Source organism: Acipenser ruthenus, chromosome 23 (genome assembly GCF_902713425.1).
Source record: "Acipenser ruthenus chromosome 23, fAciRut3.2 maternal haplotype, whole genome shotgun sequence".
Taxonomy (NCBI): Eukaryota; Metazoa; Chordata; class Actinopteri; order Acipenseriformes; family Acipenseridae; genus Acipenser; species Acipenser ruthenus.
The window spans coordinates 8,987,967-9,003,523 of record NC_081211.1 but is presented as its reverse complement, the minus strand read 5'-3'; the positions used below and the strand labels follow the sequence as shown (position 1 = coordinate 9,003,523).

Genomic DNA, 15,557 nt, shown 5'->3' with positions numbered 1-15,557 from the left:
AGTGAGTGAGTGTGTGTGTGTGTGTGTGAGTGCTGCAGTGTGAGGGTGTGTGAGTGTGTGTGTGTCTGAGTGTGTGTGTGTGTGTGTCTTCTGCTCTCCCGCAGTGCCAGACCTCTGTTAAGCTGCCAAGCCACTGAGCTCACTTCCTGAACAGCAGCGCGCCATCCATACAGCCGGGGGAGAGGAGAGGAGGGGAAGAGGAGGAGGGGGGAGGAGAGGGGTGAGGAAGGGGGGAGTAGCAGAGAAGAGAGGGAGAGGGGGGAGGAGCAGAGAAGAGAGGGAGAGGAGAGGAGGAAGAGAGGGAGAGGAGAGGAGGAAGAGAAGAGAGGGAGAGGAGGATGTCTATAACACAAATGTGTAGAAGGTAGAGAAGCTTTGATGTGCTTTCACAGAGCTCTCTGCTTCAGTGACACACACTGAGAGATTGAACAAAATCAAACCCAATGGCCAGAAATCCAGCAGCACAGCATTCCGCCCTGTGCACAGCTCCAACTGTCACAAAAGAGACTTCTTTCTAATTCAATATGTAATGACTGCACGCTGGATTCCAACTCGTGTTTTATAAAACCCTTCCCAGATTGAATTATTATTCATCTTTGATTCTCAGCTCCCTGATGCAACATTGATAGAAATATGCTAATGGTGCAATTAGCATCACACCACATTTGACAGCGTTCTGTGACCTTTCAAAAAGCAGGCCTTATATTATATAACCTGACAGACAAGCCATGCTTCATCACTGTCTGAGAGAGAAATAGGCTGAGGCTCAGTTTACACAGTGGAGCTCAGCATTGCCACCTGAACAGAATGAGCCACCAGTGACTCTTATCAATCCTGCTCTAACCACTAGACCACACTGCCTCCCTCCCTCCCAGTCTCTCAGCTCTGAGCACTAGACCACACTGCCTTCCTCCCTCCCAGTCCCTCAGCTCTAACCACTGGACCACACTGCCTCCCTCCCTCCCAGTAACTCAGCTCTAACCACTGAACCACACTGCCTCCCTCCCTCCCAGTCCCTCAGCTCTAACCACTGGACCACACTGCCTCCCTCCCTCCCAGTTACTCAGCTCTAACCACTGGACCACACTGCCTCCCTCCCTCCCAGTCTCTCAGCTCTGAGCACTAGACCACACTGCCTTCCTCCCTCCCAGTCCCTCAGCTCTAACCACTGGACCACACTGCCTCCCTCCCTCCCAGTAACTCAGCTCTAACCACTGGACCACACTGCCTCCCTCCCTCCCAGTCCCTCAGCTCTAACCACTGGACCACACTGCCTCCCTCCCTCCCAGTTACTCAGCTCTAACCACTGGACCACACTGCCTCCCTCCCTCCCAGTATCTCAGCTCTGACCACTGGACCACACTGCCTCCCTCCCTCCCAGTCCCTCAGCTCTGACCACTGGACCACACTGCCTCCCTCCCTCCCAGTATCTCAGCTCTGACCACTGGACCACACTGCCTCCCTCCCTCCCAGTATCTCAGCTCTAACCACTGGACCACACTGCCTCCCTCCCTCCCAGTCCCTCAGCTCTGACCACTGGACCACACTGCCTCCCTCCCTCCCAGTCCCTCAGCTCTGACCACTGGACCACACTGCCTCCCTCCCTCCCAGTCCCTCAGCTCTGACCACTGGACCACACTGCCTCCCTCCCTCCCAGTCCCTCAGCTCTGACCACTGGACCACACTGCCTTCCTCCCTCCCAGTATCTCAGCTCTAACCACTGGACCACACTGCCTTCCTCCCTCCCAGTATCTCAGCTCTAACCACTGGACCACACTGCCTTCCTCCCTCCCAGTTACTCAGCTCTAACCACTGGACCACACTGCCTCCCTCCCTCCCAGTATCTCAGCTCTAACCACTGGACCACACTGCCTTCTTCCCTCCCAGTATCTCAGCTCTAACCACTGGACCACACTGCCTTCCTCCCTCCCAGTCCCTCAGCTCTGACCACTGGACCACACTGCCTTCCTCCCTCCCAGTCCCTCAGCTCTAACCACTGGACCACACTGCCTCCCTCCCTCCCAGTCCCTCAGCTCTGAGCACTAGACCACACTGCCTTCCTCCCTCCCAGTTACTCAGCTCTAACCACTGGACCACACTGCCTCCCTCCCTCCCAGTATCTCAGCAAACAAGTTTTACACAAAATACTTCTGCAGGCGATCCAGTATTATTTTCCCCACACATTCATAAAGTAGTTTGTGAAAATGATGTGTTTGATACGCTGTGACTTGAGTTCATGTAGGTTGTTCTGGGCTGTCTGCCCTTCTTAACGTGTGACAGTTGAGAGGCAGACTTCCCAATTCAGCTGCTGTACTGTACAGCAGCCCAGCAAGCCACAGCAAGCCCCAGCAAGGGGAGGGAGGGGGCGGGGGGTCATGTGACTGGTGCCCTGGCTGGGTCCTGTCTTCACTGCCCTGGAAATAGTGTGAGAGAGGGAGGGGGGTATGCAGACAAGGAGAGGGAGATGGAGGGGGCAGAGTGAGGAGAGAGGGGGAGGGAGAGGGCAGTTTTCCAGTCAATTCCAATAGTAACTTGATCCTGACAAACAAATGAAATGCAAGCAGCAGTCTGTGTGTGTGTGTGTGTGTGTGTGTGTGTGCTTGTATTCCTGTGTTAGTGAGAGTATTACTGCCCTCCAGTGGTAGGACCCTGCAATCACAGCTGGTTGTGTGTACAATCCTCACTGTTGATCTGGGAACCTGCAGCTGAGGTTTACAGCCGCGTTTATATTTAAACTGTCGAGGTGGCAATGTTTATGAGGTCCCTGGGGCCCTGGAGGTCAGGATTTCCTTTAGCTGAGATATTTTAAGACTGAGGCAGGCAAGTCATGCCTTGCACTAGTGTCAGTGCTTTAACCTGTTCACTGCCAAGCAGGCCCATCGTAGACGAGGCAGCTGCCCAGCGGGCGGCTCACGTCTTTGTTTCAGCTTCTCGTGCATATGGACCAGCGTGGCTTATTTCAAAGGACTGGACGTGGGGATTCAGCCTGATGCGTGTGGATTATGAATGTTAAACATTGTATATGAAGCAGAGAGAGACATATTTTGAAAGCAATCACTCCCGTCTTGAATGAACTCCTATTTTAAGAGGTAAAACATGTGTTCATTTGAAAAAAACTAGAAACAAACTTCTAAATGGAACCCCAAGCACTCTTCAGCCCCCTCGGGGTGTCCGTTTCTCATTGTGTAACATTAACAGGATTTTTTATCCTTTCAGAAAACAGGAATTAAGTGAAGAAGGGAGGAAACGCTTTGAAAATATAGCCCGATATGCGTAGACCCTGCACTTTCACTCCAGTATAATTTCTCTCTCCTTGCTTGTGAGTGTGTCTGCCGTCGGCCTCTAACTTGGGCTCTGCCGGTTCCATCAGTCTGTGCTTTCATTCCCTACGCTGGTCTGGGAGTCTTTTAAGCTAAGCGTGACAGATTTCCATGTTGAAAACGCTGGTTCTGTACTACACTACACTGCACTGCAGTAAGCAAAGCGTTCAGGTAGTCTGTTATGCTTGTGTACATTAACCTTGCTTAAAGGCCATCTCAGTATTCACTGCCTGTATTTAAACTAGACCCTCAAATGTTCAGTCACCTCCTGCAAACACAGAAATGAAAAGCACAGCTCCCTACCTGTTAGCTGCTGTGTTGCTAAACTAGCGAATGCTCTCCTGTGGTAGAAGCTGCTCTCTTCAGTGAGCAGCTATGCAGGCCAATGCAAAAAGAGGCTTTCTACAGAACCGGCCTCATAACCCTGGGACCCTGGGATTGGTCTAGCCGCTCTTCTGAAGGATATCACTCCGTGGGGATGGAAATAAGACTCCCATTGCATAGCACTTTGATCCATTGCTGGTTTTTACTATAAGTTTAGACACACCTGAGCTTGTTGCCCAAGCACATGTGAACCCCGAAGCTATGCAAGGAATTGAGCGCTTGTACGGGCTCTTTTTAAAATGCATTGAGAGCGACTCAAGCATTACGAGGAGGAAACTGACCATTTGGATGACCAGATCCAGATTAAACCCCTCATTGCAAAAATAAGAAAGTTAGCGTCTTTTGTGGGACACATATGTCCCTGGTACCTTTGTTAAACCTGGAATGGGTGAGGCTGCTATGCAGTAGGAGTCTTTATTTCCATCCCTGCACCATGTAAACAGTTGCTTTGTCCACTGGGCTGTGCTGCAGTGTGTTGCAGTTTTTCTGCCAGCATGTTTGCAAGGGACTGATCCGTACTGTTTCTGTCTGTTTTCAGGGACATCAGGTGCAATGGGAGGACAGGCACAGGGGAAGGTAAGCGAGGGGCGGATCTGGAAACGCTGGGAGGGGGCAGGACTCAGGATCCCTTGCCCTGGGATTGAACCCAGCTTCCTGGTTGTCTAAAGAAACTAGAGGGGTCATGTCAATCAACAGTGGTGGAATAACACATGTCATCATTTCACCTGGGGGGTAAACAGAATGAATAGGGTGCTGTACAATGAAGCGGATCCACCTGGGGGGGTAAACAGAATGAATAGGGTGCTGTGCAATGACGCGGATCCACTCTGACCTTGAGATCAGCTTGTATTTCACACACTACCCTAGATGAGATAATTTACTATATAGTTACATTACAATAACTAGACAGTATAGCTGCATTGTGATGCCATTTCCATCTGATACAAGCCCTCTAATGCAAAGACATTTCAGAGGGCTGTATCGCATCAATATCAGGGTCTGCTATATATTATAAAGACATTTCAGAGGGCTGGATCACATCAATATCAGGGTCTGCTATATATTATAAAGACATTTCAGAGGGCTGTATCACATCAATATCAGGGTCTGCTATATATTATAAAGACATTTCAGAGGGCTGGATCGCATCAATATCAGGGTCTAGTGCTATATATTATAAAGACATTTTAGATGGCTGTATCACATCAATATCAGGGTCTGCTATATATTATAAAGACATTTCAGAGGGCTGGATCGCATCAATATCAGGGTCTAGTGCTATATATTATAAAGACATTTCAGAGGGCTGGATCGCATCAATATCAGGGTCTAGTGCTATATATTATAAAGACATTTCAGAGGGCTGGATCGCATCAATATCAGGGTCTAGTGCTATATATTATAAAGACATTTCAGAGGGCTGTATCACATTAATATCAGGGTCTGCTATATATTATAAAGACATTTTAGATGGCTGTATCACATCAATATCAGGGTCTGCTATATATTATAAAGACATTTCAGAGGGCTGGATCGCATCAATATCAGGGTCTAGTGCTATATATTATAAAGACATTTCAGAGGGCTGGATCGCATCAATATCAGGGTCTAGTGCTATATATTATAAATACATTTCAGATGGCTGTATCAATATCAGGGTCTGCTATATATTATAAAGTCTCCTATACATAGTGAAAGCTTGTTAATACATTACTGTGCTCAATTGTAAATCAAGTAAAGACAGTCAGAAATGCAGCATTATTAATTACAGTTCTGCTGTCAAATCTCATGAGGTCTGTACTGAACTCTCATAAGATCTTTACACCCTGTAGTTTATAGGAAAAGGAATAGTTAACCATGTATTGTAGTAATGATAATACTACTAATAGTAATAGTATTTCTCTCTTTTTTATTACCTAGATCCCTGCATCAGCTTTCTGGACTCCCAAGCCATGAAGAAGGACAGAAAGCCACAAACCAGGGCGTGCACCCCCCTCCCCAGGGCATGCACCCCCCTCCCCAGCCTGGAGCGGAGCCCCGAGGGGGGATGCAACTCCCTCGACCCACCAAAGAGTCCCGAGCTGGCCTGCCAGGGAAGCTGGACCAACCAGCAGTCTCTGCTCCCTCCAGAGGGGTGCAACGGAGACCCCTGCCCCTTACCCTTGCCCTCTAGCCCCCTGGGAATGCCTGACAGCCCCGACCCCTGCCTGTTGTACGGGATTAAACAACCCCCAGCTAGGGGGCACCCCTCTTCTTTAGATCAGCTGGAAGCATTTGTGGAAACCCAGGAGACAGTGGAGGTGCTGGAAGAGAATCAGGACAGAGAGCTAAAGAGCTTCCACAGCTCGGCTCTGCTCTCCTCGGGCAGGAGCAGCATGGACAGCATCCTGACACTGCTGCAGAGGAAGTGCGGGAACGGGAGAATCAACCTGTGCCCTGTGGTGCAGCTCATAGACATCACCAAGGACCTGGGCAGGCTCTCCAGGGGCCTGCAGACCAGCAGCGTGAGACTGGACTGCGGGGGCTGGAGCGAGGGGGGCAGCGGTGGGGAGGAGCTGCTGGGAGAGAGTGGAGGGGAGAGCACAGAACTGCTCTACAGCTTCCACTCCACACCCTCACTGGCCAACGGCATCCGCAGCCCTGGGGAGAGGCTGCACAAGAGACCCAGGATCGGGCCCAAAGGACGGAGGCAGCACCTGCTTCAATGGCAGCTTGAACTCCAGAAGCCAACTGAGATAGAACGACCCCCGCAGAGCGAGGGACCCAAGACGTCCCCAGAACCAGAACCAGAACCAGAGCCAGAAGCAGAGCCAGCAAGGGTAGCACATGATCCTTCCCCGGTCCGTTTAGAAGTGCCCAGTGAGATCCAAGCCCCTCCTGAGCCTCTCCCGTACAAGTTGCCCCTTTCCCCAGCCACCAGCCAGCAGGTCACCCCAGAATGCCATCCCAATACTGCCGTTACCACCACACCTAGCACTGCTGCCCCTGCAGAAACAGTCAGCACCCCCCCAGAGAGCCAGCAGAGCTCCACAGAGAGGGGGCAGAATCCCTCCGCCTCGACCCCCGACCGAGAGAGGAAGTACGCGCTCAGGAGCTCAGACAGGCCAAAGATCCCGTGCCATCTGAGGAAGTCTTCACGGCTGAGACGGGCATTGGAAGAGGTTCACAAGGACATTAAGGAGACAACCCCCAAAGAGGAGACTGTAGAAATGCCAGAAAAGACTCCCAAACCCAAGGAGGTTGAAGCAGCAGGAGAAAAGGAGGAGGTGTGCGAGGAGAAAAAGCCCCCAGGATTGGAAAGCTTTGAGGCTCTCCCCAGGTTTCCTACGTTGAGTGAAGGGTCTGTGAGGGAAGGGTCCTCGACTACCCGAGGCAGGCGGAAAGGAAAGTGCGTGGGCATCCGGAAGATTGTGGTGAAGGTCGCCCGCATCCCAGTGAACATGAGCCGGCGCCACAAGAGCTACAAGATCTCTTCCATGGAGACCCCCGCGCAGCAGGACAGGGCTGGGGAAACAGAGGGCGGGGAGGGACCCCAGCGGGAGCCCACAGCGTTACTGAAAATGAAAAACAATGGCAAGAATGTGATGGTGATGTTCCCCCCAGGGAAGCTGCCAGTGATCCTGAAGAGGCGGCGTGGGCGTCCACCCAAACAGGTTCCGCCCGGGCAGTCGGACCCCAAAGAGGTCAAGACAGAGGAGGGGAAGAAGCCACGGCGTCGCCGCAGGGTCAAGCTGCCCTCTCCTCAGCCCTCCTATGCAAATGACACCAACGACGCCAAGACCGACTACGGAGATGTCCTCTCCAAACTGGCCTTCCTCAACCGGGAGCCGCCCACCACCGGCCGCTGCTCCCCTCCCCGCTGCTCCACCCCCAGCGAGCCGGAGACCCTTCAGCAGCCTCTCGACACCCCCAACATCTCCTCCCTGCTGCAGAGGCTGCAAGGCTTCCGTCGGCGAGGAGGCAGGGCGGGTTGCATGGGAGGAAGAGGGGGGCTGGCTGGGTCTGCCGAGTCCTTCAAGAGATCTTTCAGTGACTTCTTCGAGACTATTGGGAAAAAGCGGAAAACGCCGACCTCCGACCCTGATCACCCCCGCAAGAGGGGCAAGGCTGCGCTGGGGGACCCCAGCAGCATTCCTTCAGCTGAGAAAGTGTTTCGCAAGAGACGCCCTCGAAAGAACGGAGTCCTGAAGGAGCCTGGAGCACACCAGGATTCGGAGTGGGCCAGCGGGAATGGCTGGGCTTCCAGAACAGATGGGCGGCCAAGCCAAGCAGACTTCGGATACCAAAAAGTGGCTTTGCCTCGGGGCTTTGCGCCATGCGATCCTGGGAAAGTAGGCTACTACCCGTCTCAAGCTCAAGGCAACCCCGAATCTCAAGGGCTGTGCGCCGGGTATTTCCGCTCCCTCCTGGACTCCGATGACTCTTCCGACTTGTTGGATTGCTCTTTGTCTTCATCGTCAGGAGCATCGGGACGCGCTGAATCCCGCAAGGTTCCCAGGTGTTATGAAGCTGGGAACCCCACACAGACCCAGCGGTGGTGTCCTGGCTACCCCAAGAGGGGCCCCAAAGCCAGCCCATCAAACTGTGAAGGCCCCTCCCAGACCTCCAACCCGCCAAGGCCTCCCTATTCACATGGTGGCAACTACAATCTCTCTCAGACCTCGCCTACGTCCTTCCAGAAGCTCGTTCCACCACTCTCCCTCTCCAGGTCCCCCAGCTCCCCACACCCTTCTGGAAGTTTCCCCCAGTACAGTGGCTATGGCTCTGGGTCCCAGTCTAATCTCCAGCCATTGAAGCAGTATGAGGGCCAGAGGACAGCTGACTGCAGCTTCCCATACGCTGGCAGTGGCAACAGCAAGGCACTCCAGGCATCCCCAAGCAGCTCTTCTCATGTCGGCTACTCCGGCCACCAAGGCACCAATCCTTTGGGCAAGTCCTTGTATGGTGGCTTCCCAAGCCCTGGGGCAGCATCTCCTGGTAGCTTCATGCTGACGAAGAACACAGCCAACTCCTTCCCCTTGTCTCCCGAAAGCTGCAGGCAGTACTCCCAGTGGGGGCACCGGCCCAGCTACCCAGGGAGTGGGAACACGGAGGCTTTCGGGCTGCAGTACCTCAGTTCTTTCGACTACAGCGCCTGCACCGAGCCCAAAGACATCCTGGATATCTCCAACTACACGCCTCAGAAGGCCAAGCAGCGCTCCTTCTCAGAGACCTTCTCAGAGTCCTCTTCGGACAGCTCTCACTTTGGGCAGCCGGGGGCGGCTGGGTCTTGCAAGCTGCAGGACCACCCTGCCTCTGGCGAGGGACAGTCCAGCCTGTCCAGCCTGGAGAAGCTGATGATGGACTGGAATGAGAGCTCCTCAGGCCCCTCCTACAGCTGGAACCAGAGCGTCCTCTTCCAGGGGGGTTCCAAACCTGGGCGGGGGAGGCGGAAAAGGACTGATGCCCAGGGAGAGAGCTGCCTTCTGGGCTTCCCACCAGTCTCCACTCCCTCCAGCTCATCTTCTCCCATTCCTGGCACCAAAAGGAGCGCCACTGGGGCCAGGCAGCCCAGGGGGTCTCGTGGAGCCTTCCCTTCCTGCAGACGGGACCGTGCCGCTCTGGTGAAGCCCAAGGCTCAGAAACCAGCCGCCCAGGCTTCAGCAATGCCCCTCTACCAGGACAGCCCAAACCTCGTGGTGGACTATTACAGTGGAGACAGCAGTAGCATGTCCCCTCTGTCCTCGCAGTCCCAAAGCATGGGCCTGGGGGAGAGGGAGCAGTGCGGATACTCCAGCCCCTACTCAGTCAACCCCCCCACCCCCTCCTCCTCAGAGGACAAGTTTCTGCAGATGTTCCACAGCGAGGCCGCCTGTCTCTCCCCGGTCATGGGCTTACAGCCCGACCCCAAGCCCTTCCATGCAGCCCCTACCAAACCTCTGCACCCGTACGCAGGGCCTCCAAAGGCCTTTTCCCCCAGCTGCTCCCCAACCTTAGCCTTCAACAAGGACAACCCCCTGCCCTGTGACTTCCGAAGGCTCCTGCCTTGCGCTGCTCAGAGTCCCCACCGAGCCAGCAAGGACCTCCCTGGATCCCAGTATGACTCCCCCACCTACAGCAGCTCCTCTTACTGGTACCAGCAGCCAAGCGACTCCTTGTCCGGCAGCCCACACCACTACGACAAGCGGGAGGAGTTTGTGGAACGGACCGGTGCAGCGGGTAGCCCGCAGATCCTCAATCCCATCTCCCTGGGCAGGACAGAGAAAGAGAAGGAGGTTGAGAACGAGGCCCTGGAGATGGGGAGGCCACACAGGCCAGCTGCTGCTGCCACCACCCACTCCTCCTCTTCTTATCCCCCCGCTCTGGAACTGAACTCCCATCCGTCTGCTAGTGAGCCCGGCTTCCACCTGCCGCCGGAGAGTTTCCAGCACCGCTACCCCCCCCTCCAGAGCCAGGGACAGACCGGCCTGTGGCCCCCCCCTCACAGAGAGGTCCTCAGCCACCTGCTGGACCAGCACACGGAGGACTTGTTCACTGTCACCAGCCTATAGGGACTGGGGAGGGAGGGTGGCACCGCTGCAGGGAAGCCAAGGCTTTGTTTATAGGTATGAGAATCACCTGGCCGTGCGCGCGAGAGCTGCACTGCTGAGCTTTCACTGTCCAGGTCTCAGAAAGATGAACTATAGAAAGGGTCTATTCAATGGATATGTAAAGTGACGGATCTAAATGACCACCTTTAAATCATTACAAGGGGGCTTTGTGAGAATCTCCAACAGTGTGCGAGTGTCTCTAGTGTTTTTTTTTTTTTTTTATTGTATTTAAAAGTTATTGAAATGTGAGGTTTGTTCAAATGTAATATATAAACAGTGGCATTTCTTTTAGACCCCTCACTGGTAAGATCACTTGTATAGACCCCAAACTGTTTAACTATACAGGAAGAAAGATAACCTGTAAGATCATGTGCTAGCGAGTTAAGAAGCACGATGATGTTTGCTGTTGAATTATTCGGGGTGTTTTTGGTGCTGTGTTGTTTCTTGCCTGTAGGATAAATCAGAACGGTATCCTTGTAATCCACAGCCCTGGACCTGGGACGCTGCTGGAGTGCAGTGCAGATATTGGTGAATCTAAATCCGGGTTCCTGTGAACTCTATAGCAAATTCATCATAGCAAACAGAACCATTCCACGACTCTTCATAATTTTACACTTCCGTTAGCAACTGTGCACACAGCTTTGAAAGACCCACATGTTGTAGCAAACGTGTATTTTAATTTTAAAACATGATCTCTGGTTACTTTAGGCTGAAGGAAGCTGTGTTTCTGGCTCTTTTTCTTGGGTATCTGTTTGCCCTCCCCAGGTCATTTCCCCTCAGCAGTGTCTCCTGGGTCATGTTACTGGCTGTCATGTCAGTCAATAGGGGAAGCAGCCGATTCTTACACAGCTCTGGCCAAACGTTTTGCATCACCCAAAGAATGAACTAATTTCGCTTCATAAAGTCAAATGAAACCAGCTGAATAATGTTACCTTAACATATTGAATTACACACCGCTTTGTGATTTTCCATATACTTCACGATGAACTGGCAAAAATAGAAAAATGCAACATTTCGAAATCTAACATGAAATAGTGCACTACTATTATGGCTTCCGGTAGACATTTGCAATATCATTCTGTAGTTTCTTTGATTACATTCTGTTAAATAAAAGATCTAAATTATAGTCGTATAGTTTTTTTTTTTTTTTAAATTACAATCCTAAAGTTGTAGGTGATGCAAACTGTTTGTCCACAGCTGTAGACAGGAACAATGGCAGTGAAGAGGCGGGGACAGTTTCACTCTGCACGTGAAATGACCCACAAACTACAAGACAGTCAAAAAGCATGGCTTTCACCAAGAGTTTATCCCAAACATCATGTCTGAAATGGAAACCCATGCTTGTGTGACAGGTGTTTAATTCCTCTGCCATGCAGATCTATTTTTCTGAACTATGTTGTGAGCTGCAGGGGGTGATTCACTGCCCCCCTTGTTAACAGTGTCACGTTTAGTACGAATCAGATCTTATGGTAATAAACAGCAGACTGAAGTGGTTCAGATTGATGCAAAGTAGGGAAATGACCAGTTGCAAATATTTGCATTTAAGCAGCCGTGCAGAATGGAAGCCCAGTGTTCAAACAAGCGCTTCGATAAAGGTTATAAAAGGGTTTGCTGCACAGTGTGATAATTCTCTGTCATTCTTTACCGTTCCTTTCAATCACTGTTCGCCCTGCTTTCTAACAACTGCAGCAAGCAGATCTTCTCAAAAGATCGTGAGGTGGGGAAGCATAATAGCGCTGCGCTGAAGCCCATACGTGAGGGCCACTGTCCCTCCTGGTTTTTGTTCCAACTGTACCCTAAATTAATTAATTGGACCAATTAAGCTTCTAATAAGTAATTTAGGGTACAGTTGGCTGTACACTAATTTCATTTTTTTTGTATGGGGGGAGTTTTATCGTTTTTTATCAGTTAAAAACGAAAATCAGAAGCCCTAAATATAATGAAGTGCTTTAAACCTGAAAGAGCGTCCTCTGATTAGTAACTGAGGGTACTGGTGGAATAAGACCATCCCTGTTCCTAATAAATTGGCCACTCGGAGAAGATCACGCAGATTGAAATACAGGTGCTCCTGTCTACTGGGTCCCTAGAATGGAATCTGACATGGGATACATTGTTGTTATTGTTCAGTGGGATCACATGAGTGGGATGACATGCTTACTGGGACTGGTCTCCAATGTGTCTTTGCTTCCAGTCCAATCCAGTGGCGTGCTGCTGAAATTCAGCACGGAGCTGCGTGTTGGGAGTTCAGACAATACTGCCATCTATACGTGTTTTAAAACCATTTAAAATGTCTGAAATCATTTCACATTTCTATTGTTGTTTTGATTTGGACTCCAAAAAAGAATCCTTGAATTAATGGATTTAATATAAAACATGTACAAATGTTATTGCTATTTATTGTACAAGTGTACTTGTGGTATAAGAGAATTCTGAATGATACTTAAGCTCTTAAGTGATAATATCGCTGATGATTGGTTAACACTGTAAAACCACATGAATGCAGTGACAAATAAACAATTACTAGCAATTACTAAAAAAAAAAGCTGCTCCCCAAGTTTGCATTTTTACAATGCCATCTGGAGATGGAAGCTGCATGGCTGCCCACCAGACTGATTCCTGGTCCCAGGTTACAGCGAGTGTTTCAAAGACATTCGTGACGAGCTCTAGAGATAATGAGTGAAACACTCCTGGGGTTCAGTCCCTCCCCAGCCATGAAGACCAAGCTCCCTTCTAAACACATTCTTTAAAAAAAAATGATATATATATATAGATAATGTTGCTAGTGCAAATAAGAGGTAAGAAATTGATTTTAAATCCCAATAATAAAACAAACTAAGACATCTTTTTGAAATATATGTAATTTTAGCTCAGCACATTTTGGACTTCTTTAAAGCTGTAGCCCACAATTAAACACGGCACAGACAGCAGACTCCAATGCATTTCTGTATCTCTCTCTCTCTTGCAGGTGTAATTTATCTTTTGCTTTTTTTTACTTGTTTTTTGTTTTATTTAAGCCTGACGGAGGTTATTACATTTGTGGGAGTTTTTTTGTTTCTGTTTTTTTTAATAACGAAAGGAAACTTGAACTTTGTCAAAGAACACGCATCTCGGACGGTCCCTAGCAGAGACAATCAAACAGAAAACAAAACAAGAAGTGACGGGGTGGACTGGAACGCAGTGCAGGCAGCTAAAGTACCTTGGATTGGATCGCAGTGGAAAGACAAGAGGTTCAGGGAATTTCAAAACCACAATCCTCTGGGCTCTCTTCTTCTCTCCTGAGTGATTCAGCACAGCAGGTCCACCGTTCACAGGGAGGTCAGTACCAGACACCAGCCAGAACTTCAAAACGCTCAATCACAGTACAACTACAAGAGACTGAAGCCAGATTCGCACAGGACTGAAAATCACCTCACCAGGTGGATTCTGAATTTGTACATTATGACATCGGTGAAATTGAGTCTTCTGCTAACAACCCATTTCTTTTTATCCCAGACAATTTTCTCAGAGGTCCTCCGATTTTTTTTTACAGGACATCGGGACCTTCTGTAAAATTTCAAACTCAGGCGTCCTGTGTCTTTTTACTGCTGTGCGAATCGACCATGTCAGTGTTATGAACTGATATAAGCATATTAAAATTGATACGATCTGTCCTGAAATTCTACAGTACAGTAAAACGCTGCGATTAGGCATAACCAAAAATACAAAACAGAATTATCGATGCTTTGAATGATGCATTTGAAGATATATATAAAAATACAGATCACTGAAGCGATGAAATGGTTATTCTAGCCTTTGAAAAAGAAAGTACAACGCTTTGTAAAATGATCAAAGGGGAGACGCACTGACCCTGTGTTTTACTAGACAGTTAGAAAATGTACCTTGCTTTTCTCGTTTCACCGCTACAACCCATTTCCACACCCCCAGGACTCTCCCTGTATGAGTGTGATTGGAGCCACGCCCCCAGGACTCTCCCTGTATGAGTGTGATTGGAGCCACGCCCCCAGGACTCTCCCTGTATGTGTGATTGGAGCCACGCCCCCAGGACTCTCCCTGTAGGAGTGTGATTGGAGCCACACCACCAGGACTCTCCCTGTAGGAGTGTGATTGGAGGCACGCCCCCAGGACTCTCCCTGTAGGAGTGTGATTGGGGCCACGCCCCCAGGACTCTCCCTGTATGAGTGTGATTGGAGCCACGCCCCCAGGACTCTCCCTGTATGAGTGTGATTGGAGCCACGCCCCCAGGACTCTCCCTGTATGAGTGTGATTGGAGCCACGCCCCCAGGACTCTCCCTGTATGAGTGTGATTGGAGCCACACCCCCAGGACTCTCCCTGTAGGAGTGTGTTTGGAGCCACGTCCCAGGACTCTCCCTGTAGGAGTGTGATTGGAGCCACACCCCCAGGACTCTCCCTGTATGAGTGTGATTGGAGCCACGCCCCCAGGACTCTCCCTGTATGAGTGTGATTGGAGCCACGTCCCAGGACTCTCCCTGTATGTGTGATTGGAGCCACGCCCCCAGGACTCTCCCTGTATGTGTGATTGGAGCCACGCCCCCAGGACTCTCCCTGTATGTGTGATTGGAGCCACGATTGCATAGAGTATACTTTACGCTACATCTGAAATATGTACAAAGTGGAACAACCCAGGGCTCTCTCTGCGTTTATTACGTTTCCAAATTGAGTGTTAAATACATTAGTTATAATTATCACTTAAATAAAACAATACATTTGAGTGGTGTTCTGGGATGGAGACAAGAGTGGTGGGTGAAAACGAACTTGAAATATTGCAAATCATAAGCTCCATTCTGGAAGGAGCGACTTTATGGACAGAGTGAGATATTTCCAATTGTTGATGCAGCTGGTGTCTGTTTCGTTGAAGACATTTTAAAGAAATCGTGCAGCTCTATGCAGTGTGTGTTCAATCATTTACCGGAAGCAAACTAAACCGGCTGCCAGGTTCCTAATGCAGTGTAACAGACAGCGCGTCAATAAGGCAAACGATTGCTGTGTTTATATTGATAAACACAAAACTATTTTGAAATATTGGAAGCCTAATGAGGCTCAGTTCTGGAAAGAGGTCCTTTTATTGTGCATCAGCCTGTGCTGGGAAATAGAAACGCATGTGGGTTACAGTGTGCAAAGCTGGAAGGGTAACATAAGAATAATAACATGTAATAACAAGAGAGAATACAAATGCATGGGAAGAATAAGGTGGGCAACCCTGTGGGGAAACGCACACGCACTGTTAATATACAGGCCCCTGGCTTGAGCTTTTGTTTCTTTTGT

At 50.1% G+C, this 15,557-nt stretch overlaps 1 protein-coding gene across 4 annotated transcripts in view; it reads left to right on the top strand.

The window, feature by feature from the left end:
* Positions 1 to 15,557, top strand: part of LOC131699745 (transcription factor Gibbin-like) — a 70,691-nt gene that overhangs the window by 53,172 nt on the left and 1,962 nt on the right. For 2 of the 4 annotated variants that reach the window (XM_058997722.1, XM_058997719.1), the window contains 2 exons: positions 4,243 to 4,280; positions 5,625 to 13,588. In XM_058997722.1, the coding sequence (XP_058853705.1) occupies positions 5,657 to 10,234 (4,578 nt within the window). In that variant the 5' untranslated portion in view covers positions 4,243 to 4,280; positions 5,625 to 5,656 and the 3' untranslated portion in view covers positions 10,235 to 13,588. The remainder of the gene's footprint in view (positions 1 to 4,242; positions 4,281 to 5,624; positions 13,589 to 15,557) is intronic. The other 2 variants (XM_058997720.1, XM_058997721.1) reach the window with 2 other exon arrangements.